The sequence below is a fragment of the Perna viridis genome, chromosome 10 (assembly GCF_037379345.1).
Source record: "Perna viridis isolate PV_CMFRI_1.1 ecotype Kerala chromosome 10, ASM3737934v1, whole genome shotgun sequence".
Classification (NCBI taxonomy): Eukaryota; Metazoa; Mollusca; class Bivalvia; order Mytilida; family Mytilidae; genus Perna; species Perna viridis.
In genome coordinates this window covers 14,342,551-14,365,058 of record NC_142454.1, presented here as the reverse complement: position 1 = coordinate 14,365,058, position 22,508 = coordinate 14,342,551, and the positions used below count along the sequence as shown (strand labels likewise).

General features: G+C 31.8%; 2 protein-coding genes across 7 annotated transcripts; one reads left to right on the top strand and one right to left on the bottom strand.

Annotated features, from left to right (window-relative positions):
- Nucleotides 1-780: 780 nt before the first annotated feature.
- Nucleotides 781-14,679, bottom strand: LOC148604644 (MIT domain-containing protein 1-like). Of its 5 annotated transcripts, none has more exons than XM_088547951.1 (7): nucleotides 14,558-14,679; nucleotides 10,915-11,107; nucleotides 10,045-10,146; nucleotides 7,499-7,635; nucleotides 7,094-7,180; nucleotides 5,773-5,891; nucleotides 781-3,261 (listed from the first exon to the last, which is right to left on the bottom strand). In XM_088547951.1, the coding sequence occupies exons 2-7, from the start codon at nucleotides 11,054-11,056 to the stop codon at nucleotides 3,090-3,092; spliced, it is 759 nt and encodes a 252-aa protein (XP_088404077.1). In that variant the 5' UTR covers nucleotides 11,057-11,107; nucleotides 14,558-14,679; the 3' UTR covers nucleotides 781-3,089. The 5 variants fall into 5 exon arrangements, with proteins under 5 accessions (XP_088404077.1, XP_088404076.1, XP_088404075.1 ...); XM_088547950.1 differs by lacking the exon at nucleotides 14,558-14,679 and adding an exon at nucleotides 14,467-14,557; XM_088547949.1 differs by lacking the exon at nucleotides 14,558-14,679 and adding an exon at nucleotides 14,496-14,553.
- LOC148604643 (endoplasmic reticulum membrane protein complex subunit 7-like) lies at nucleotides 14,626-20,965 on the top strand. 2 transcript variants are annotated; one of them, XM_088547953.1, is made up of 5 exons: nucleotides 14,626-14,864; nucleotides 16,128-16,386; nucleotides 17,321-17,401; nucleotides 17,894-18,041; nucleotides 20,125-20,965. In XM_088547953.1, the coding sequence occupies exons 1-4, from the start codon at nucleotides 14,626-14,628 to the stop codon at nucleotides 18,023-18,025; spliced, it is 711 nt and encodes a 236-aa protein (XP_088404079.1). In that variant the 3' UTR covers nucleotides 18,026-18,041; nucleotides 20,125-20,965. The 2 variants fall into 2 exon arrangements, with proteins under 2 accessions (XP_088404079.1, XP_088404081.1); XM_088547955.1 differs by having other exon boundaries at nucleotides 17,894-18,053.
- The last annotated feature ends 1,543 nt before the right edge of the window (nucleotides 20,966-22,508 follow it).

The following is a 22,508-nucleotide window of genomic DNA, read 5'->3' as shown; positions in this document are numbered from 1 at the left end:
ATTTTTAAAAAAATGTACAGATTTACCAGAACAGATTTTTGTCTGGAAATGTAAATATGCTGTAACCAAAATATCTAGTGCAGTGCAAGCTAGCAATATTTTGTGATAAATTGCAAGATTTTAATGGAAATTTTAATATTTCATGTTTATTGGTGTTGGTATTTAGCTGGATCATGGTACTGCAGCAATGCTAGATGTTGTCTGGCAAGCTATTTTCTGACTTGGAGGTATGGAGGAACGGAATTCCAACCTCTTATGTTGTAGGAGTAGATCATGGCATAAAATATCTCAATTCATCAAATTTAAAGAAATTTTTCAAGAAAATTCATGCTAGCTTCCACTGCATAATACATATAGGAACAGGACTATATCAGTTTCAGACTTCAAATCTTGTTTTCGACAGCTGTAGTTAAAATATGTTGTTTACACTTTTGTTGTTATTGTTATATAGAAGTTTTAAAACTTTTTTTCTTAGTGTGACTTGTGCTTGTGTGTTAATTACATATAAAGATACATTTAGCAATGTTTCAGAACTAAAATTTAATTTATTATTAAAACAATGAATGAAAATATTTCATTAAGGCATGTCCTAGATATTGACTTTTGCTGAACCTTAAAATATTGCATAAACAACAAACCTCCATCACTATCAAATATTTATGGTTTCTTAGTTTTATGTGTAGAATTAAAGAGTAGGTATTAAATAAATGGGGCTTTAAATAGTTTGTAACTGATAGTATAAGGTCAAGATAGAAATTACAATGTCACAAATTCAATGAATAAAAATATAATAATTCTTTTATTTGAAAATACAGGCGGAAAATGGTATAACATAGAAAATAGAATTCTTCACAGAAGGCAGCTTGATACAACTAAATAGGTCAACCCTGAACAGTTGGGGAAAGTATGGACACATCTTACCAACTTGATACAGCTGTGAATTTTTACAAGAATAATACAATTGACACAGGATAAGAATTTGACCAGAATTGAAGTGGCTACTTTTTGGCCCCTTACTCATAAACGGTTCCAGTTTAAACCTAACTCAATTCCTTAAAGGGTATGGCACCTTGTGGTACAATATCAAGACAATCCATGCCCTTTCTCTGAAGTGATCATCCAGAAATCAGGAAAAATACTTGTTTCTGGCACCCAATGTGGCCCCTTGTTCTTGCTTTGCTCAAGTCCCGGTCTTCCTTTTGTTATATGGCACCTTGTACATGTAATACAATTTTAAAGAGAGCCATTCACTTTTATTAAAGATTTTGTCCAGACATAAGGAAAGTGATTGTTTCAGGCCCCTTTTTGGCCCCTTATTCCAAAAAAGTTCAAGTTTTAACCCACAAAATCAATCTCAGCCTTCCTTTGGTGGTATGACACCTTGTACTACAATTACAAGGAGATCAATTCACTATTAGTCAAGTTATTGTCTGGACATAAGGAAAATGCTTGTTTCTGGCCACCCTTTTTGACCCCTAATTTCTTAAATGTTCAAGTCTAAACCCCCAAAATCAAAACTAGTCTGACCACTGTGGCGCAATATCACAGACATTCCTATGCTTTTACTGGAGTTAAATTCTATGAAATGAAATTCTATGAAATGCTTATTTTTGGCCCCATTTTTAGCCCCTTAGTTCAAAACGGTTGGGACCATTAACCCCAAAGTCAATAACAACCTTCCTTTTGTTGTTTGGAACCTTGTTATAAAATTTTTGATAAAGATCATACAACTAATGTTCAAGTTATGGGTCAAAAACTAAGTGGATAAGGACAATGACAATATGGACGGTGATGGTGCAATACCATTATACCACTGCAAAAAAAAATGAAGTCAAATAAAATTATCAAATTGCACACTAGTATCATCATTTTATCCTTAAAAAAAAGGAAAGAAAAATGGTTTGATAATTAAGGATTTATCAATATATGTTAAGGCAGTTGATAAGAAGTTATTAAACACTTTCTCATATGCAACTAAATAAATGCATAAAAAATATAACATGAATACTAAGACAAATAACTGAAAACAAATGTATCATAGAATGTTCCTTAGAAATGACATCAAAGTCATATTATAATCACATGTGGGCATAAAGTATTTAAAACTAGATAAAGTGATGCCCCCGCATTTAACCTTCATACAGCTATATCATAACTCATAATTGTAAAAAGCACTTTGTCAGATGTGTTATTGTGTCTGTGAGACACAAATGATGCCACCGCATGTGGTTTTGAGTAAAACTCAGCATAGCTGGATGAAACTTAAACTCAATCTGTAACTAATCATGACAGACTCACAAACCAAAAACCAGTCAAATATCTTCAAGCATTTACAAAAAAAAAAGTGAAAAACTATTATTTCAATACAATTTTTAAAGTGCAGGGCCCATTATTTTGGTAAAACTCAGCGTAGAAGAATGAAACTTATACTCGTTTTGTAACTAATCATGACAGACTCACATACCAAAAAGCAGTTCAATATCTTCAAGGATTTACAAAAAAAGTGTGGAAAACTATTATTTCCATGGAATTTTTTTTATAAGTCTAGGGCCCATAATTTTGGTAAAACTCAGCGTAGCGTAACGAAACTTTAACTCGATCTGTAACTAATCATGAAAGACTCACATACAAAAAATCAGTTCAATATCTTCAAGGATTTTCAAAAAAAGTGTGGAAAACTTATGGGACGGACAGAATTATGGATGGACGGACAGGGGTAAAACATTATGCCCCCCCAACTTATCGTTGTGAGGGCATAAAAAAAACCACATGGTCACATTTGTACCACTAAATACATGCTAAACAGAAAAACAGAGCAGTATTTTGAATAATAATTTTTAAGTAATTTTGAATATTGGCAAATTTAAAAATCTATGTTAATTTGTATTTGCAAAGAAAACTACTTGAAAGATTGCTTACATAAATTTAAAAAAAATATAAATGTATCACTTCAAATAAGAATTTGGAAAAGAAAAGTAATGCTTGTTCACAGATGAGCACCTGATTGACTAATCATGGAAGAAATTTTAATTTCATTATGGATTGAAAAATATATAAAAAAAATCTGCAAATGATGAAGTAATTTTTTGTCATACATTGTCATCATTTGTTGTGGATAAAGATTTACTATGAAATATATCTACAGTAGTTTTATGACAAGGTCGAAGGTCAAGGTCAAAGAATCCAACAGAAAACTTAGTGTCTGTAGGTCTGTAAATATCAAGACCACGTCCAATCTTTACAATCCAACCAGTGTTAAACCTAAAAAGACAAAAACATGGTTCAGTAGGGAGAAACAATTTCAATTGTAAATGTTTCAATGGCCTATTCCTTGTTTAAACAAAATAATGAAGAAGACATTAGAAAAACCAATATGTCATATGACCCTGTGAATTCACAAGAATGGGAACCCTTAATCCTAATATCAGCATAGGAAGTGACTTTTCATACAGTAAATACAACAATCTTGTCATTGAAAGCACAATGTGTGAATACAATGATATAAATATCACACTTAACAATTTCTTCACTATGAGATAGATTATAGAAAATAATAATTTCTGACACTTATACATCATATTGAAGTGCCCAGAAGTAGTAAACCAATCACAAATCATTCTTCAGTTTTGACTGCTTTGAACAGGAGAAGTTCAAGGTAAAAAAAACACTTATAAGCCCTATCATACCTTTAAAACAAACACATCTGTTTACGGATTATTTCCAATGATATTTAATATTCCATAAGGTTTTACATTTGCCAGAAAAATCTTGATTTTAGTGATTTTCCATACTTTATGAAAGGAGATTTATACTCGCACATACTTTCTGCTATGTTTATATATGTATTATAGTTTACAGTGAAAATCCATACAAATTACAAAGAATACTTAAATTAATTTAACACCTCTGTATTTGCTTTGATCTATTGCACACTGTTAAGTTCAATTCACTTCACAGTAAATTTTGATCTAGAAGGATATGTACCTCAAGAATATACAAATTATATCATAAATAAAGAGCTTAATAGAGCTTGAGGCATATGCAGCTCTGTTCACTTGGGACAAGTGAACACAATATTAGTTTTTGTCACACTTAAGCTTGAGAACTATCAGTTCATTATGAACACAACAGCTGATTTGAACACAATGTAGCACAAAATTTGAAATTCAGCTAAAAAGTTTCAAAGGGGGCCAAAAATAATAAAAGTGAAATTTTTTGGGGTTTGTCCCTATAAGTTGAAAATTCTAAGAGATAGTTGAAAACTGATTGAATAATGCAAGCAGAGATTTTAATGAGGAATGAAATGAAATTTCAATTTTGGACAACAAATTAAAAAAGTTGATTTATTTGGGCCTGGCCCAATTTGTACCGTTTCAATTCAAGACTAATAGATATTAAGTCTACCCTGTAAAAATCTTCAAATTTCAGAATTTCAAAAGGAAAAGACATCTGAATCATTAAATTAGACCAAAAATAAGTTTTTCCTATAAATTCTATTAATAACACTCAAGGTCAAAAACCTTCAAAAAACTATAGCCCCACCCCTGCCCCCTTATCAAGTCCTTAAGAACAATGTGTTAACATTCTGAAAAGTTTGGATTAGTTTTACTCAAGTTTTTTTAAATAAACTTAAGTGAATGACAATGACAAAGACAGGGTGATGACCTGGTATACAACCAAAAAATGTTTGCTGTTGTATAAAACAATTTCAAAATCAGACCATTAATAAGAATTGATATTTTGGGTGTTGACCAATTGTGTACCACTTTAACTTCAAAACCGTAAAAGATAAGCCTACCATGAACATTTAAAAATAAATAGAGTTTCAAAAGGAACAGATTGACTTCTGAATCAATAAAATCAGATGGACAATAAATGCTTCCTATAATGATAACACCAATTTTCCTCCTTTCAATCCCTCATTTGGAAAGGGGTAGGACAAAAACCTCCAAAAACTATAGTGCCCTTTCTGTGTAACAATGCTTTAAAATGAAAAAAAAATTGGGTAAGTTTTACTCAAATTATCGTAAATAAACTAAAGTTAAAAAATGCCAACAATGGCGGGGTGATACTATTATACAACAGAAAAAAATCTTTGTGGTTGTAAAAAAGAAGTGGTAGCTCAAATAAATATTGAAAACTTTAATTATGATAGCTCTTCTTGTTTCACTTATGCTGGGTGAATTCATAGGTTCTAGATATTGGTCTGATTTCAAAGTCATGGCATGATACAGAAAAAGTGATGCGTCTGACATGATCTCCCTTTCATTGAGTGATACTGAGAGAGAAATGTGCAGTAATATGATCTCTCTGTGATTTAGTGATACAGGGAGTGTAGTGCTTAGCATGAAGCATGATCTCCCCATCATGGCATAATACAGAGCAATATATCTGACATAATCTTATATCATTGGAGTGTTACAAAGAGTGTAATGTCTAGTAACACAATCTTCCAGCCATGGAGTGATACTGACAGCATAATGTCTAATAACACAATCTCCCAGCCACGAGGTGATACTGAGAGCATACTGTCTAGTAACACAATCTCCCAGCCATGGAGTGATACCGAAAGCATAATGTCTAGTAACATGATCTCCCAGCCATGGAGTGACACTGAAAGCATAATGTCTAGTAACACGATCTCCCAGTCATGGAGTGATACTGATAGCATGATGTCTAGTAACAGGATCTCATTGTCATGGAGTGTTACACAGAGTAAAATGTCTCACCTGATTTCACTGTCATGGAGTGTAACAGAGTAAAATGTCTCACCTGATTTCTCTGTCATGGAGTGAATCCTGATATGATACTGTGAACTCAATTCCTTGATTATGTAAACTTTTCTTCAATTGGTTCAACTTCTGTTGTTGCTGCATTTGGGTATCAGGATTCTACAAAGGGAGGTAAATCAATTGTAATCTAATTAATAAAACCATGAAAGAACCATAAATTTGTTGTAAATATTCAACTAAAGATTATCATTATAGTATACGCCATTTAGGTTCATATCCATAGATAAGGAGATTTTTTAACTCCTGAAGTACCGAAGTATGCCCTGATGACTTCCTTCTATAGTATAGCACCTTTTGGTACAACTTCCTAAAGTTATACACTGAGGATGACATCATGATACCATTATAAGGCCACACACAAAGTTTTTATGGTTGTATTAAAATACACAAGGAACTTAAATAACATGCATCACTGCTACATAAAGAGAAATCAGACTTAAGGAGGTAGACCTAGGGTAAGGGACATAACTCATGAAATCAGTGATATGTTTGTATCATATTCAATTTCACCAAAGCCTCTCAAGCTTTCGATTGAAGCAGAATAAAATGAATCCAAGTTAATTAGATGTTACATATGATTGATGTAAAATGCTGAATACAAATATTTACATGATTTTTAAGAGTTGTGTCCCTTACCCTAGGTCTACCTCCTTAAAGGACTCAAAAGTTGTCTTCCTTAACTTCTGACTTTGCTAAAACAAAAAAATGTTTTGATCTCCAATAAAAATTTATGAGTGATACAGCAAATGATATGAGAGAAGTTCAAAATGTGATTGACTGGAAGTTTTTTATCTTGTTACTATATCCTTACTAGGGGTTGCTCAAAATTTGTTACCTATTACTTTTTTTTCATTTAAAGGACACTGGAACTGAACATTATACTCTTCAAGGATGGAGTTCTCATTTCTTCAATTTGTTTATCATGGTGAACTTCAAAGCTTGAAAAATTCTGTTTTAAAATCATTCTTTAATCATGTACATGTAACTCCTTATTTATTCAACCTCAAAATGAGGAAAAATGTTCTCTTGATAGAACAAGTAATATTAACAAGTACAAAAGTTAATAGATATATTATGATTCTGGAAAAATATCAATTTTTGCAATTGCTAATTTTTGCGGATTCTGTCAAGTAAACATACTTGCAGGTGTAAATTTTTGTGGATTCAATGATAAACATTAAATAAATGAAGTGTTGAAAATCAGTCACTGTTACAATCTTTTGCACATTTATGTTCAACACAAAAACGGCAAAAATTAGTACAATTATTAATACTTGTACAGTACTTGACATAACACTAACATCATCTCTACCAGTCAGAAGCTTGATCTGTTTCACAGAGGTCTTGCTCTTCACTACTACCTCACAGAATCTCAGTAGGTTACAGATCTACAATTCATTAAACAAAATCATTAAACATAAAATCTTACATACTGTTAAATCTCTTAAATCTGAATCTCGAGATGAGAAACCAAAAACCTTATAAACCAAACATATTCTAGAATTCCTCCCTATTCTGAACCTGTATAATCCAAGCACATGCATAACCAAGTAAACTATTTAGTCAAGAGAGATTGGACTGAATAAATTGCTTTGTATTTTTTTTCAATGATACCAAAGATCATCCTAGATTAATATAATGTAATACACTATGTGATCCAAACTCACAAATCAATCAAAATATAAATATGAAATCATAATGGATACCTGGTGATGTGAACGTATATATGGGTCTTCAATCTCAATTTCAGTTAAGAATTCTGTCATAAACCTTGAGAACAATCTCTCCATACCAAATCCTGTTGCACCATCTTCAATCTGGATCTGCTCATGTGTTCCTCCAGCTGCATGAAATATGTACAAAAGTGAACTTTTTTATTGACACCATCTGTTGTACAGTAACCATTCCTTGTAAAAAGGTTAAAGGTCAGGTATAATATTGTATTATATTATATCCAGTTGATATATTGGATTTTGCACACATTTCTTGCCATACATGTCCATTATTTAGCAACTACATGTAGTTCATAATGCTGAGTGTCATGTGGCAAAATATGGACCAGTTGGTTGCCCTAAAAATGATCATGAGCAAAGTGTAGGTGAGGTCTATTGAATGTTTTGAGACTGTCACCAACCACTTCATATATGGGAAAATGAGGTGGTCCTATGTAACAATTTATGGACCAGCTATCTACCCGTATATAAGAGAGTAAACAAATAAAAATCTTAAAAGTATAACATTATGATTATGTCATTTTAAAAGTAGCCATGTTACATCAGGTACAAGGAACAGGTGCCAGTGGAAGGGTGTCAATTTTAAACTTTTACTTCCAGGTAAAATGATATAGAAACAGTCTAAATATCAAGTTAATAATTTTCAACACATTATTTTTAAATGACGCATGTTTCATGGTGATTTTTCATTGCCTTAATCTTTTTTTGTTGATTTTGGATGTTTGTTCATTATTTCCAAGTTGACTACTGCATTTGTGGCATGATACTTGGATAGAAATGAATGATTTCACCCTAATGTCAATAGTGTTTAATAATGTTGGTCATTAATGTGCCTTCATGTCGTTATTTGACTTTTTAGTTTATTTTGAAGAAGTGTCAGCCTTCTGTTACTGTGGACTTTATTACTATTATTTTCGGGACCTTCTCAGAGCTTACTTGAAGGTTTGTTTACACTGGTTGAAGACCTTTTAGTGATCTTTGTAAGTATTTACTATTTTATAATGCCTATACAATGGTGCATTTATTGGGTTTAATCATACCTGTTCCCTTTTTCAGACAACTGACAAATTATTCTGTCATTTAAATTTTGAAATGAGCATTTACAAAAATCTATTGTTTTAACATTCTATACATGAGACAAAACAATAGTTATTAATACATAGTTCTTTGGGTCATTTTAACAGATATCTGTCATAAAATTGGTAAATTTTTTGGAATAAAAAAAAAAAAAAATTAATACAAACTACATCATTAAGTGCAGTTCTCTGTAAAAATCAGACAGCAGGTGAATCATGATGAAAAAAAAAAAAAAAAACACAAAGTCTTCCCATGAAATCCTATTCAAAATGCTATCTGAAATGCAGAAATGCCATTCATTTCTTTAATAGTCAGTAATTTTTGGTATAAATTATATAAAATACACAGCAATTTCATTATTAAACAGAGATAACTCACTTTCCCCATCACTCTCAAACTGTCAATTTGTCAACTATGTGCCCACATTATCAAATTCATGAGTTTTTTCCTGATTCATTATTTTTTTAATTTTGCCAGATTTTTACAGATCCCAGTACTTAGCAGTTATAGTGGTTCTAGCCATGAAAATTCATAGTACATCTCCACTTTAATTTCATCCTAGGTACTTAATTTATACCCTTCAACTTTCATGGAGTTTCTCATAAATTGTTTATAAAAACACAAAAAATAAAGTTCAAAAGTTAGGCCAAATTGATGAATTAATTAATTTATTTATTGTCATCCATTTGTGATCCTAAAAAAAGACAAAAACAAAAACTAGAGGGTCTAAAGGCCCTGAATTGCTCACCTAGCTCAATAAGCAACATTCTATAATTGTAAAAGCAGCCATGTTTTTCTTGGATAAAAATTCCTAATGATCATACCAAAGAAATAAACATATCAATTTTCATTAAATTCTGTCCAGTAGTTTCTGAGGAGAAAATTTTTCAAGTAATAACACTCAAAATAGCAAAAAACCTTCAAAAAAGGACAATAACACAAACATGGCTTAGCAGATTAACACAAAAATTTAGTCACTGATAGATCTCATCACGCTGAACACTGTCAAACCAGTTCTATGTAGAATATCCTAAGGAACATTCATACTCAGATTGGTTCTTATTAGTCTCGTAATTTCAGAGGAAAAGAGTTTTGAAAAATTGCCAATGATGACAATGGATGACGATGACAATGAACGACAACTACAAACGCCAAGTGATGGCAATAGGTCACATGGTCCTTTGGGCCAGGTGAGCTAAATATTGTGGAGCGGGAATTTTAGAATCAGGATTTTTTTTTTGCATCAGTTTACAAATCTTTCATTTCTTGGTAACTTAAACAATGTTCTTCTCTGAAACTGATGTGGCAATGGATTTAGAACATATTTATACTTCACAGAGCTCAAATTGGGGTAGTAAATATCTGGTAGGAAATAAAAAATAAAACAAACAATCCTCCATCCACCCCATATTTTTTGTGAAGGTTGGATTACTTGGCCTTACCAGCTTTTGTCTCAGAGACAAATGATTTAAGTTGTTCAGCTCTATCCATGTAGTCTGAAATCTTCTGTCTAAACCTTTCTTTCTTTCCCTTGTCATTTGTGGCTATAAAGAAATGGAATGTGATGCAACATTTCTAAAAGGCAGATTAATGTGATGTAATTTATTTTAGAAAATAAAGTCACCGTATGAACAAATAGATTATAGAAAAGAAGAGGACATTCTTCTAATGTGGCAACATCTATTGAGTTTGAGTTGCTGTACTTAAGTTTCATGCATGCATTTTTTTCATGTCGGTCTACTGTTTGCTGCTTATGTGTAAGTTTGTCTTTGCTTCATCTTCGTTCTTTGTTGATCTATGTATTTCACTTTTAATCATTTGTAAGGACCTTAGACCTATAATGTACCTAGATCCCCGTCTTTCAACTCCTTCCATTGACACTTTGTTGCAAACTTTTGTTTTTTTTCAAGTGTGCCATTAGTTAGACAGTCTCCATCAAAACCTTTCTCAACAACTAGTCTAAATGACTAGAATACAAAATCTGTAAGTAGTCAAAAAACTGATTTACTTGTCTGAACAAAATAAGACTAGGTTTTTGATTTAAAGATGACCTTAGAATAAAGATAAAAAAAGGGAGTTATTTTTCTACTAGTCTGATCAGACCAGTGGAAAAAGACAATGACTAGTCTAAATTGGGTTTAATAGTCTTGGACATTGGACTAATGCCCAAGTCGCAGACTGGTTAGAAAATTAAAGAGGTTCAGGACCTTTTACTTGGAAGTGAATGTGAACCCATCGTGAATATCCATGACTTCCCTTTTACTCTTGTACTTCATTTTCTAATACTAAAAATTATACTTCTGTTGACATACCTTTGAGTACCTGAAGCAGCAAGTTAATGCCCTCTTGGTAACATACTAAGGACTCATCAAACCGACGAGCTGTGTCCATCTCTACTGCTCTCTTCAGAACACTAATAGCAGAGGCTTCAAATCCAGTTACCATGTCTGCCATAATTTACTTCTTTTTAAGATCTTGATGTAAAGGAGTAACATTGCATCTTCACTGAAATAGAGAGAAATCTCATATTCCACAATCTAACATTGAAATAGACATGATACACAGATTGATTTAAAAATGATCTAAAAAATCAAGTAAATGTATTTATAGTCATTTTAAATGGCGACATTATCTTAAAATCTGCAATTCAGGTCTGTGCATTCACCTGAAATTTGTAGCAAAAGAGCATGATGCACTTCACAAAATTCACAAGACATCAGCTTGGAATCAAACCAAAAGACCTCATTCAACTGGTAAAGAGAAAGTCATGTTGTGCAGTATATAAATGCTTCATCAAGTCCCTATAAATCATTTCAGCTTTTTCATAAATTGTATCACAGTAAGTTTTTCAATTTTTTTATCATAGATTATGATGCATTCCATCAAATTAATACAGAACAGATGAAAGTGTTGGTTTTTTTTGGTTTTTTTTAAAAGTTAGAATGGTTTATAGCGCAAGAAGTCTTTGGTTCAATTCACTTTGGGAACTGTTATGAATTTAGTTGATTGTGTCTAGGCTAAAAACCACTAATTCCACTTCCCATAGGCTTCTATGCTAATTTCACAATATTCAATGGCTTCTCTGGACTTTACCTTAACTTTAACCTGCAGAGGACTATATATCAGCATGATTCTACATATGTCAGCTCACAATCCTCAGAATGGCATGTGGGGTTAGCAGACTTGCAGTGCAGTACTGGTCACCGGAAGTGAAGGGTCTATAAATAGCACGGGAAATCCCAGTGTTTTCACAAGATAGGGGTATATTTAAAAATCATTATGGAGATTAGGCTTCACATCACAAGAAGCAAAATGCACCTATAAAATGTACAGAAATGTTTTTCCTTTCAGAAACTGTTCAAATTTTTTAAATAAGATGAGAACTTTTTTCACAGCACTATGAGGAACAGGGGTAATTTCTGCGTAGGACTATTTTTGTGTACGTTCCAAATGCTCATTGGTTGAATTGGTGGTCTGTAACCTAAAGAGTCACTTTTTGCCTTAGAAAAAATAAATAACTATACAGGTATTTTCCTACACACATACTGAATGCATTTGCAAAGTTTCAGTGAAATGTGACAAGCACTTTTTTAAATATTTGATTTTTAAATATAGGGTAACCAAGTTGTGCGAGCAAAAAAGTGACAATATTCTACCATATTTAAATGCATTAAATATTTGCAAAGAACTTTTTCTGACTTTTCAAATAAAAAATATCAATCACAACTTGTTTTTTAACAATATTAATGAAGAGATAGTTTTAAAAGTAATCATTTTCTGAGAAATTGGTCTATTTTTAAAAATTTATTTCTGACATGCCTCCCCCTTTTTCTTGATCACATGTCAAAAATCCTAAATCTTTAAATTTTCACAAAAGGTGATATCTTTGGCTTTAAATTTGTAAATACAGTGTTTTCACATTAAAACATGACCAGTAAAGGGCACCTAAAGCAAAAAAAGTACTCAATAATGGATTTTCCATGTTGCCATAGGGGAATGCTTATATGGCCTTAACCGCAGTAATGAAACTGAGTTTTTCCTCATTTCTAACCTAATATTTGCTCAAATCTACACAAAACTTGATTTCAAGTGCTTATTACCACCATAATTAGGTAAATATAGCCCTCAAAGTTTAATATTTGATATTTTTACTAAATTTTCTACACTTTTTACAAGATAGGACATAAAAATCAGCCAAAAAGACCAATTTTCCATAATTTGGACCTTTAACTTAAAAAAATGCATATTTTGAAGGATTTTTGTAGTGTATTCCTCTCATGGCAAAGTTAACAAGATCTTCAAGTAGTTTAAAGCTATTTCAAGAAACTTTTCATTTTGTCATGGCTTCAGCTTAAGGCTAAAAACCACTAATTCCACTTCCCATAGGCTTCTATGCTAATTTCACAATATTCAATGGCTTCTCTGGACTTTACCTTAACTTTAACCTGCAGAGGACTATATATCAGCATGATTCTACATATGTCAGCTCACAATCCTCAGAATGGCATGTGGGGTTAGCAGACTTGCAGTGCAGTACTGGTCACCGGAAGTGAAGGGTCTATAAATAGCACGGGAAATCCCAGTGTTTTCACAAGATAGGGGTATATTTAAAAATCATTATGGAGATTAGGCTTCACATCACAAGAAGCAAAATGCACCTATAAAATGTACAGAAATGTTTTTCCTTTCAGAAACTGTTCAAATTTTTTAAATAAGATGAGAACTTTTTTCACAGCACTATGAGGAACAGGGGTAATTTCTGCGTAGGACTATTTTTGTGTACGTTCCAAATGCTCATTGGTTGAATTGGTGGTCTGTAACCTAAATCTAGTTCTACAGAAAATGCAATTATTCAGGGTTTGAAATAAGCAGGAGTCCACAGGCCAATAGCCCCTTAAATTTTGTGTGGGCTACTAAAACTTCTATAGTAATTCACTGGTATAGGTTATTTGTTCATAAACAACAGAAGCTGAGAATAATGAATTACAAATCTACAATTTACATTCCCTACTCATTGAGATTAGGCAACTTTTGAATCAGTACAGCAAATTCTTCGGAAACTAATTGGTGATTGATGATGGATCGCACCAATGAGTTCTGGTACTATATTGGGATGTTTATATGCTCAACAGGATATTCAAAATATATATAATATGAATACACAATTTGTTTGACAATAACATTCCTGTTTTAATCTTATAATTTTATTTTAAATGTATTCATGCAAGATAAACACAAAGCATGAGCAGGGAGTGTATATAATAGACTATATATGTAGTAGGATGCACACTATTGCAGTACTGGGATATAGGATTAGATTTGTTACAGCAGTTTTTCTGTGAAACCTTCAACCATTCGCTCACATTAGACCCACATGTTATTTGATCGAAACTCCTTGAACATTTTTGAAAAAAACTTACTTCCAATTATTGTAAAGCAAGGCATTTTTTGCCGATCCTGGAACTGTTTGACTGATAAAAATACAAATGTTTGGAATATCTTTTGCCTGATCAAACAGATGTATTATCTTAAATCAAATTTAGCAGAAATTGTAAATGAAAGGAAATCAATTTTATTTTGAAGGAAACATACCAAATGCTTCACTCGCACTTAAGAAAATGCATTCCTCATATTATAGTTTTGTATTCTAGTTTGAGTTTTCTACAAACTTATTGAAGATCAGTCGTGCAAGTAAGCTTTTAAAGTAATTTGAAACAACAATTTAACAAATCACCATCAAATATCTAGTCAAAGGTTGGCTTCCTGTTGAGATAGACGATGTAGAAAGTATAACCCAAAATGTAAACATGTGTTTATAATGGTATCTCTTTCTGTACAGGGAAATTTATAGTGTGTCAGCTCACAAATCTGAATAACTTCTCTGCAATAATACCGGAAAAATGAGACGGAAAGTGTTCCAAGTTCATTTTTTTAATGGTTCCCTGTTAAATTTACCTAACTTAATTCCTTGAAATGTGTTATTCAGGATCAGTTCAGAAAAAAAATCGATTTCCGGCTTGAAAATGTTGCCTCAGATTACGATGGAAGATGTCCTAAAATCTATTGGCCTTTGTGCCGTTTATGTGTTTTTGATGAGTCTAAGCTGTGTGCTGTGTGAAAGTTCTGAACTCGAAGATACGGAGAATATCGATAGATTTAAAATTGAAGGAAAAGTAGACCTTTTCTCAGCTGGGAAAAACAAGGACTGGATCAGCCAAACGCGTGTTTTAGTGGACGGTGGTGATTATGTGGCATTGCTCAAGTAAGTATTTTCTCTCTAATGTGTAGACGTATATTATAATACTAGACTGTCAATATTTTGGAAACCTTGAACATTCAAATGCCACAATAAATGTACACATAATTCATAAATGGTGCTTAGTAATGACCATTGTCATTCAACCCCCGTTTGATAGTGTTCCCCAACAAAGATAGAAACAAGCGGCTTTGAAATGTACTATAATTATCTCAATACTTAATTTAAAGCCTAAAAAATGTATTTCTGTTTAAGGTACATAGGGTCTGTAGGCAGGCATTTTCAATTTATATTTTTCTGCACTGGTTTCACCTTTACTTAAACTGAATCATTACTCTTGGAGTTAAAGTTTACGGTCCACTTCCCTGTGATACTGTTCCTATATGTTTGTGTTTATTATTTGTCTATTAGGAACTCAATTTTAACTTAAGTTCTGTGAATATGCTTTAAAGGAGCCATGCACAGTACCTTAGGAAGAAGAACTGACTTGACGTTCTAATAACATTTAACAGATTTAAGCACTATAAAACAGGTCAACATGGCCTATGCATGCTAAGCTTTTTTACTGTCAAATGTGAAAATACATTTCATGAAGGAAGACTCCATTTTTGAGCTCATTCCCAATTTGTGATTTGTTCATTCATACCATTATTTTTATACAACTGCAAAAAAAATGTTCGGCCATATTATGGTATCACTATGTTGGCATTATATTTGTTATGAAATTTTCTACCTGCAGATTTCAGATATCTCTTACGGTTTTCGAGTTGTTTGGGGTCAAAAGGACAACACACCAAAAATTCCACTTTTTTGTTTTTGGTCTGAATTTGAAAATACCAGTTCTTGTGTCCATAATGAAATATAAGTCCCTATGCTTTAGTGTGCCAAAAACTAATATTGTGTCCACACTTGCCCCAACTGTTCAAGGTTCGACCACTGTAGTCATATCATACTGTGCTCCACAAACTCATTATTTCAGAAAGTATGAATGTAACACAGGGCTGATTTACTTTTTGTTTAGGACTTGATATGGGTCCTGCAACCTTGACATACATTGTATGAATAATATCACATTGAACATCCGAGTCATTCTGTCTTGACTTTTCTTTCATTTTTATAGATTATTCTTTGTGGGATTCTGAATTTCATAATTTCAGGTACATGTAACCTTTAAAAATTATAATAGTGAAGCCGCAGATTGTTGATATTTTTTTTTAGAAAAAAAGGAATAACTGTTTCATTAATCATTCTTGTTTTTTTTTTTTACAGAAATGATGGATCCTTTGTTGTCAATGGAGTTACCTCAGGGTCTTATGTGGTAGAAGTATCAAACCCATCTTTTATATTTGATGCAGTCAGAGTGGATATAACATCTAAAGGAAAGATAAGAGCCAGAAAAGTCAACTACTTACAGCCTAACCAAGTCAAATCACAGGCTTACCCTCTATTTCTACAGGAACGGCAGAAAACAAAGTTCTTTCAAGAGAGGGAACAATGGAAATTAACAGATTTCTTGTTCAATCCAATGGCAAGTCATTTTATCATAAAGGGCTTCTAAACATTTATTATTTGGAGTTTCATTATAAAAGAAATATTATATTCTATGTATTTTATCTTTGTTAATTTAAGGGTAAATTTTATAGTGTACAAATTTTGGTGTTTCATATGATTTCCTTAAGAGAATACAGTTTTAAAAAGTTATGGTAATTAGGCAAATTTAAATATATGTTAGTTTACAGTTACCTAACCAACCCTAAGTCATTTAATCTGCAAACTTCTTAAGTAAAAAATAACCTTAAATATTTCTGTAATCTTCCAGTAAAAGTCATTCTGGCCTGTGTGTTAACTTAACATATTTGCGACTGTCAAACTTATCTGCATCCCACTTATAAAACAAAAAGCCAGTATAGCACAGGTCTTGTCTACCGTTGTTTTACATTTTTATAGCACTGGAATTTTGATAAAGTTCTTCTATTTAGGTCCCTTTTGCAGCAAGTAATCTTGGTAAGACAATGCTACTTGTTTATTAATGAAAATTTCCCCATATTCTTTATCTTTTTTATGTTCACTAAGTTATCCACTCTTTGCTCATCAAAACTTCAGAATTGCTATATCTGAAATGTACTTCTATATGTACATGTGTACAAATGATATTTTGATTAAAATGATTGTCCCCTAACAAATATTGTTCCATATGCTTTCAAAAACTTCTAAAAAAATTCATAAAATTTTATGGACAGGCTTTATTATTGCCATTTATCATGTATAATTCAACTCAAGGAATGTGTGTCAGTCACTTTTTATTTGTAAAAGAACAATTTCATAATAAACTGGTACTAACAACGTTGAAAATCTCTCCTGGAAATAGATGTCTTTTAGAATATAACCTTAAACAGAAATGTAATTTTTGGCATAATCATGTTACTTTTTGGAATACATTTGTACATTTATTTATTTTGCAGGTATTAACAATGGTACTTCCACTTTTACTCATCATGGTATTACCAAAATTAATGAATGCAGCTGATCCAGAAGCTCAACAGGTCAGTTTATATTTAATTGATAAAGGAAAGGTCCAAAATGTTATTTTTACAGTTTTACTACAGTATATGCAATTACAATACATTTGCATTGTAAATGTGTATTGCATGTTTCACAATAATCCAAATATTACAACAATTATTCAATTTGCTGCACCAGATTTTCCTGTTATAAAACAGTTATGTTTATATACTTAGATTCCTGTACATGTAGTGGTGGTCAAATACATATTCATTTTTTGGTATTATGTTAATGCAACTTTTAAACAGAGCACAGTGATGTTGGTGAAATTGACTAAACTTATCTATGGTGTCAGAAATAAGACTGTCACATGTCTGTGACAATGGTCATATTGTTATCACCATTTTACCATGACTGTGATATACCAGTAAAGGCCTTTGATGTGTATCATTTAGACTGACTGAATAGTCTATTTAACCGTTGATGCATGATAAGTTTGTTCGGTTGTTAAAGATTGTTTTTATTATTTGCAGGAGATGCAGAATCAGATGAAAGCTTTCAATGATAAATCCAATCTTCCTGATTTGTCAGAAATGATTGCAGGATTTCTTGGTGGTCCTCAGACAAAAAAGTCATCTAAGTCTAAACAAGTGAAGAGACGGTGAAGTTTAACAGCTCTAGGTTAATGAAAATGTATTGTCTAAATTTTGTAAATTAAAAATACAGCTCAGCTTAATAATTAGGCAACTGATATTGCATTGCTCATAAATCAAGTAATGTAGTGAAATCATTGTACATTTAAACAGTTTTTCCTGAAATAAATGATAACACCAGTCAAAGTATTGTACATGTACATGTACCATATACCTACATTTCCCAGTCTTGAAATATGTGTGGCTTGATTGATTTTTAAAGGTGACATTAGCGTTTTTAATGCAAAAAAAGCTAGATTTGAGATGCAAAATAAAATTATATTTAACTTCTGCTTAGTCAAATCTTGAACGGATGCAATACATTGTATGTCTGGCATGAAAATATTTTGATATTTGCAATTGATATAATATGCTTTTTTATTTGTAAGGTGGAAAGATTTTATGTACTAGTATACTTAAACTTTTTATCATGAAATAAATTTGTAGTTCTTATCCAATTAAAAAAAATACTTTATGTTGCAAACAGTTCAGAATTTTGAACATGGATTTATTCAGCAGTCATACATGTACATTTATATTATTGCAAACTGTCTTTAATGTGCAAGTTTGTTTTATTTTTTATCAGAATTGATTTGTTGAGGTATTTTTCATATTTCCTGATATTTTTGCTGAGCTGTATTCCAGGAATAAGATAAATTTAATTGTTCCATTACTGTGAAGTAATTTAAAATCTTCAGTTAAATCAATGCAAATGAAGAAAGTATGAATGAAAACAATTATAAAGAAAGAATTTTATGTCTAGTTAGCCACTTCTAAATGACAGGTTACTATGACTGATGTAAAAATTGGTGAATTTTGACATCAGTAATTTTGGCAGATGCTAAGTCACACTTTGTACTAAATCCCAGCATAAATATTTTGCAGCATTAATATTGGGGTTTGTAAACAGACTGCAAAAATATGTCACAATCAGCACCTTGTGAAAATTACCCGCTATACTTTTATTAGACCTATTGTCTTTATATGGTTGAAGTGATACTAAAATCCAGGTTGCCTCTGGTAGGTTTTCTTTTCAGTGATTCTTATTGTCCATGCTGTAAGGACTCTGTTTTTAATATGACTGCAAAATATTCGCTGTCATATAATGGTATGGCACTGTCAACATTTAGGAGTAAAAATAAATTTTGGCATAAGTGTATCGATTTAATTGATGTCATACTACATGAATTTATGCTAAATAGAAGTTTCTGGTGGATTTAAAAGTTAGAAAGGCCCAAAACTATAAGTAGCCAAAAATGTTTTCTTCAACTTCATATTTTATTTTTATTTCTTTCCTCTAATTGTAGATTCAAAGTCTATTGACCACTTTATTTTGGTCAGAATATTACACTGTCAAACATTTAGTCACAATTCGAACTCAGAGGTATTTTAAGTTTGGAAGTGTGTCCACACTTGTCCTGACTATTCAGAGTTAAATGTTACAGGTTGTATCAAGCTGCATCCTATGAAGCTCATTAATTACTATACCATAATAATATTCATGTTGCCTTACCATAAATGTTCTTGATGACCATCTTCTCTAAATAAAATTGAAATAAGCATTTGAGATTTGAATTTATGTAGCCTTAATTTGAAATTGTATTTAATTAGTTGATATTTATTCTTTGATCATATAAGCTTGTCTCATGCAAGTTTGTATGATGGTTATTTTGTGATGTGATATTTGGGTATTGTATGTAGATATATATATATTGAAGTTACTTGTGATGTAATTTTTGACACCCATGAAATGTATATACTTCGTGCAATGTACGTATTCCAGTGTTTTAGATTTTAGCATTTACAAACTTCTTCATCAGGAAAAAAAAATGTTTCTGTTTAAAGGTGATAGTGATGATCTACAATCTTGTTTTGTTTTCTCCTCTTTGTATTGGCACAAAAGATTTTTTTATCATTTAAGTGATCAGATGGTTTGATAGTTCTCACAATATCCTGAACAAAAACTTTCGATAAGGAAAGTAATAAATGTACATGTATCTTATATCAATTTGATCTTTTAAGCATCATAGAGTTATTGCTCTTTAATTGTAATTTTTCAATCTCCTTTCCAGGTAAGCACAATTTCAACAAAGGCTGGTACAACAGTTTTGAAGTCGAGACAAGAAATATCACAATGAGCTGGTTAAGGCAAGATGTGAGGTTCTGTTGACAAGTTCAAAACTGATGTTATTTTGTTTATCTGCAGTGTTACATTTGACCTATGTAATGTTGTCATTGGAAATGGCCAATATTTCATAGCTGAATTATTAAGCTGTAATAATAATAAAAAATCAATAAAGTTGCAGATAAAATTTTGAAGTTGCATGATAAATATTGTGAAGATATTTTTTATGTTTCAAAATATATTCAGGATATATTTTTTTCTTTTGAACTTAAAGAAAATTTGGCCTAGACCATTTTATTAAAGAAGAACAATTTATCCATATAAGTGCCAGGCTTTTTAAAACTTGTAAACCACAACTAAAAGTGTTGTATATGTATATACTGGCTGTTCATTTACCACCAATGTATTTATAATTTCATTGTCCCTCCTATAAATTTTGTTGATGTTTTTTTCACAATATGCCTGTTCTGAAAAATGGAACACTTCCATCACACTTTTCTTTGTTAATAAACAGTTCTTTCTTGTTTATATTTTTTCCTGTACATGTTTTGATCAAATAACATCTTAGTTTTCTCTTAATATTTCCAAATTATTACTGGGTCTTGTTACTTTATAAACAGATTATACAGTAAAATCTATACATACCTAACTCAGTGGAGATCATGTTATATAGTTATCACTGTACTTTTCATTATGGAATGAATCTTTGTTTTTATTAACTTGTTGTAAAATAAAAAGCAATTGTAGTTATACAGTAATGGATATTTGATTACAAATTTTATAAAGAATGTGGGTTTTTTTCTGTTTGTGTACCCTTTAATTCATAATTATGACAAAAATTAATGAATTAAGCCATCAGATGATTTGATATTTGAGGAAAGTAGGATGACAAAATCCACTGAGCTTCAGGAACAGATTCCAGGCATATACCTCCCCCCACAGAAAATTTAGTGAAAAAGTTTGCATGAAATCTTATTTTTTCACAAATTACTGTTGCCTTGTTTTACTTGGCCTATGATTTTATTTACACCACCCAAATCTGAAGTCCTGGATCTGCCAGCCAGAGTACTTTAGCAGAAACACATCAAGAATGTCAGGTGATGGTTTGCATAAATATAATAAATAGACTGGTCAAAGCAAGACAATTTCTGGGATAGGATTCTTGCAAACAGAATGATTTTTTGCTGAATTTGAAGGTGAGCATATGACCGACATGCATTTTCTTGGATTGGTGCCTGTTTATAAGAGGATTTCTCATATATTCTGTTCATGATTTTTATAGAAATAGTAGTATTTGAAATTGGCATCAGGGGAATTTGTGTATTTATCATAGTAGTGACCAGGTCAGTCTCTATCACCAATCTCCTGTATCTAGAAGTCTATTACTGGGATGTGATTATTTGATTGTTTTAGAAAACCAAAAGCTTGTCCGACTTCTGTTGAAGAAGTCCAAATTGCTGTTTATTTCATATTAGAATTTATTAGTCCTCTACAGTCTTACGCCTAAGGTGACTTAAGATTTGCACTCCATCCGTCTGTCTGTCCATAAAAAAAATTTGAAGTTTTCCACACTTTTATTGAAATGCTTGCAGATGTTGAACTGATATTTGGTATGCGAGTCAACCTTGATGAGTTACCGATCAAGTTTACATTTCGCTCCACTTCATTGATGTTTGTCTGAGTTACGGCCCTTGAACTTTCCACACTTTTTTTATTTTAACACTTGCAGATAATGAGCTGATTTTTTGTTATGTGAGTCTACCCTGATGAGTTATGTTTGAGTTTAGGTTTCGTTCCACTTCACTGATTTTTGTCTGAGTAATGGCACTTGAATTTACCGAAATTCAAATTTTCTGCACATTTTTTTTAAATGCTTGAAGATATTGAGTTGATTTTTGGTATGTGAGTCTACCTTGATGAGTTACAGATCAAGTTAACAATTCATTCCGCTTTGCTGATTTTTTTCCAACGTTACCAACTTTCAATTTTCATGCCATTTCATCAGTTTGTCAGTTATACTTGATGATCTGAGGTAGTACTTGGGTCAGTGATATAAACAGCCGGTAGTGCACTATGTATTGTTTTGCAATACTCTCAGAATGCTTGTTTTCTTTGGTGTATATTGGTCATTTACTATTTGTTATTTACTAATTCCGCTTTCTGTTTACTCAATGGCACTAGTCAGAAAGTAGCTCACCATTCAACATCCAGCATTATTGAAGACTGTATAGTTTCTTTGTTTCTTAGGGGTACGATTATGTAGCAAGCATCATACAGAAATTCAGAACTAGTTTGGACCCAGGCATTATTGTTCGTATTATAATTTTGCAG

Coding starts and splice junctions, on each gene's coding strand:
- LOC148604644 (XM_088547951.1), bottom strand. CDS start 11,056: ATGGCAGACATGGTAACTGGATTTGAAGCCTCTGCTATTAGTGTTCTG. Junction 7,636..10,044: donor TGTCTCTGAGACAAAAGCTG/GTAAGGCCAAGT, acceptor TATTTCATGCAG/CTGGAGGAACACATGAGCAG. Junction 3,262..5,772: donor CTCCATGACAGAGAAATCAG/GTGAGACATTTT, acceptor TTGTCTTTTTAG/GTTTAACACTGGTTGGATTG.
- LOC148604643 (XM_088547953.1), top strand. CDS start 14,626: ATGTTGCCTCAGATTACGATGGAAGATGTCCTAAAATCTATTGGCCTT. Junction 16,387..17,320: donor ATTTCTTGTTCAATCCAATG/GCAAGTCATTTT, acceptor TTTATTTTGCAG/GTATTAACAATGGTACTTCC. Junction 17,402..17,893: donor CTGATCCAGAAGCTCAACAG/GTCAGTTTATAT, acceptor TATTATTTGCAG/GAGATGCAGAATCAGATGAA.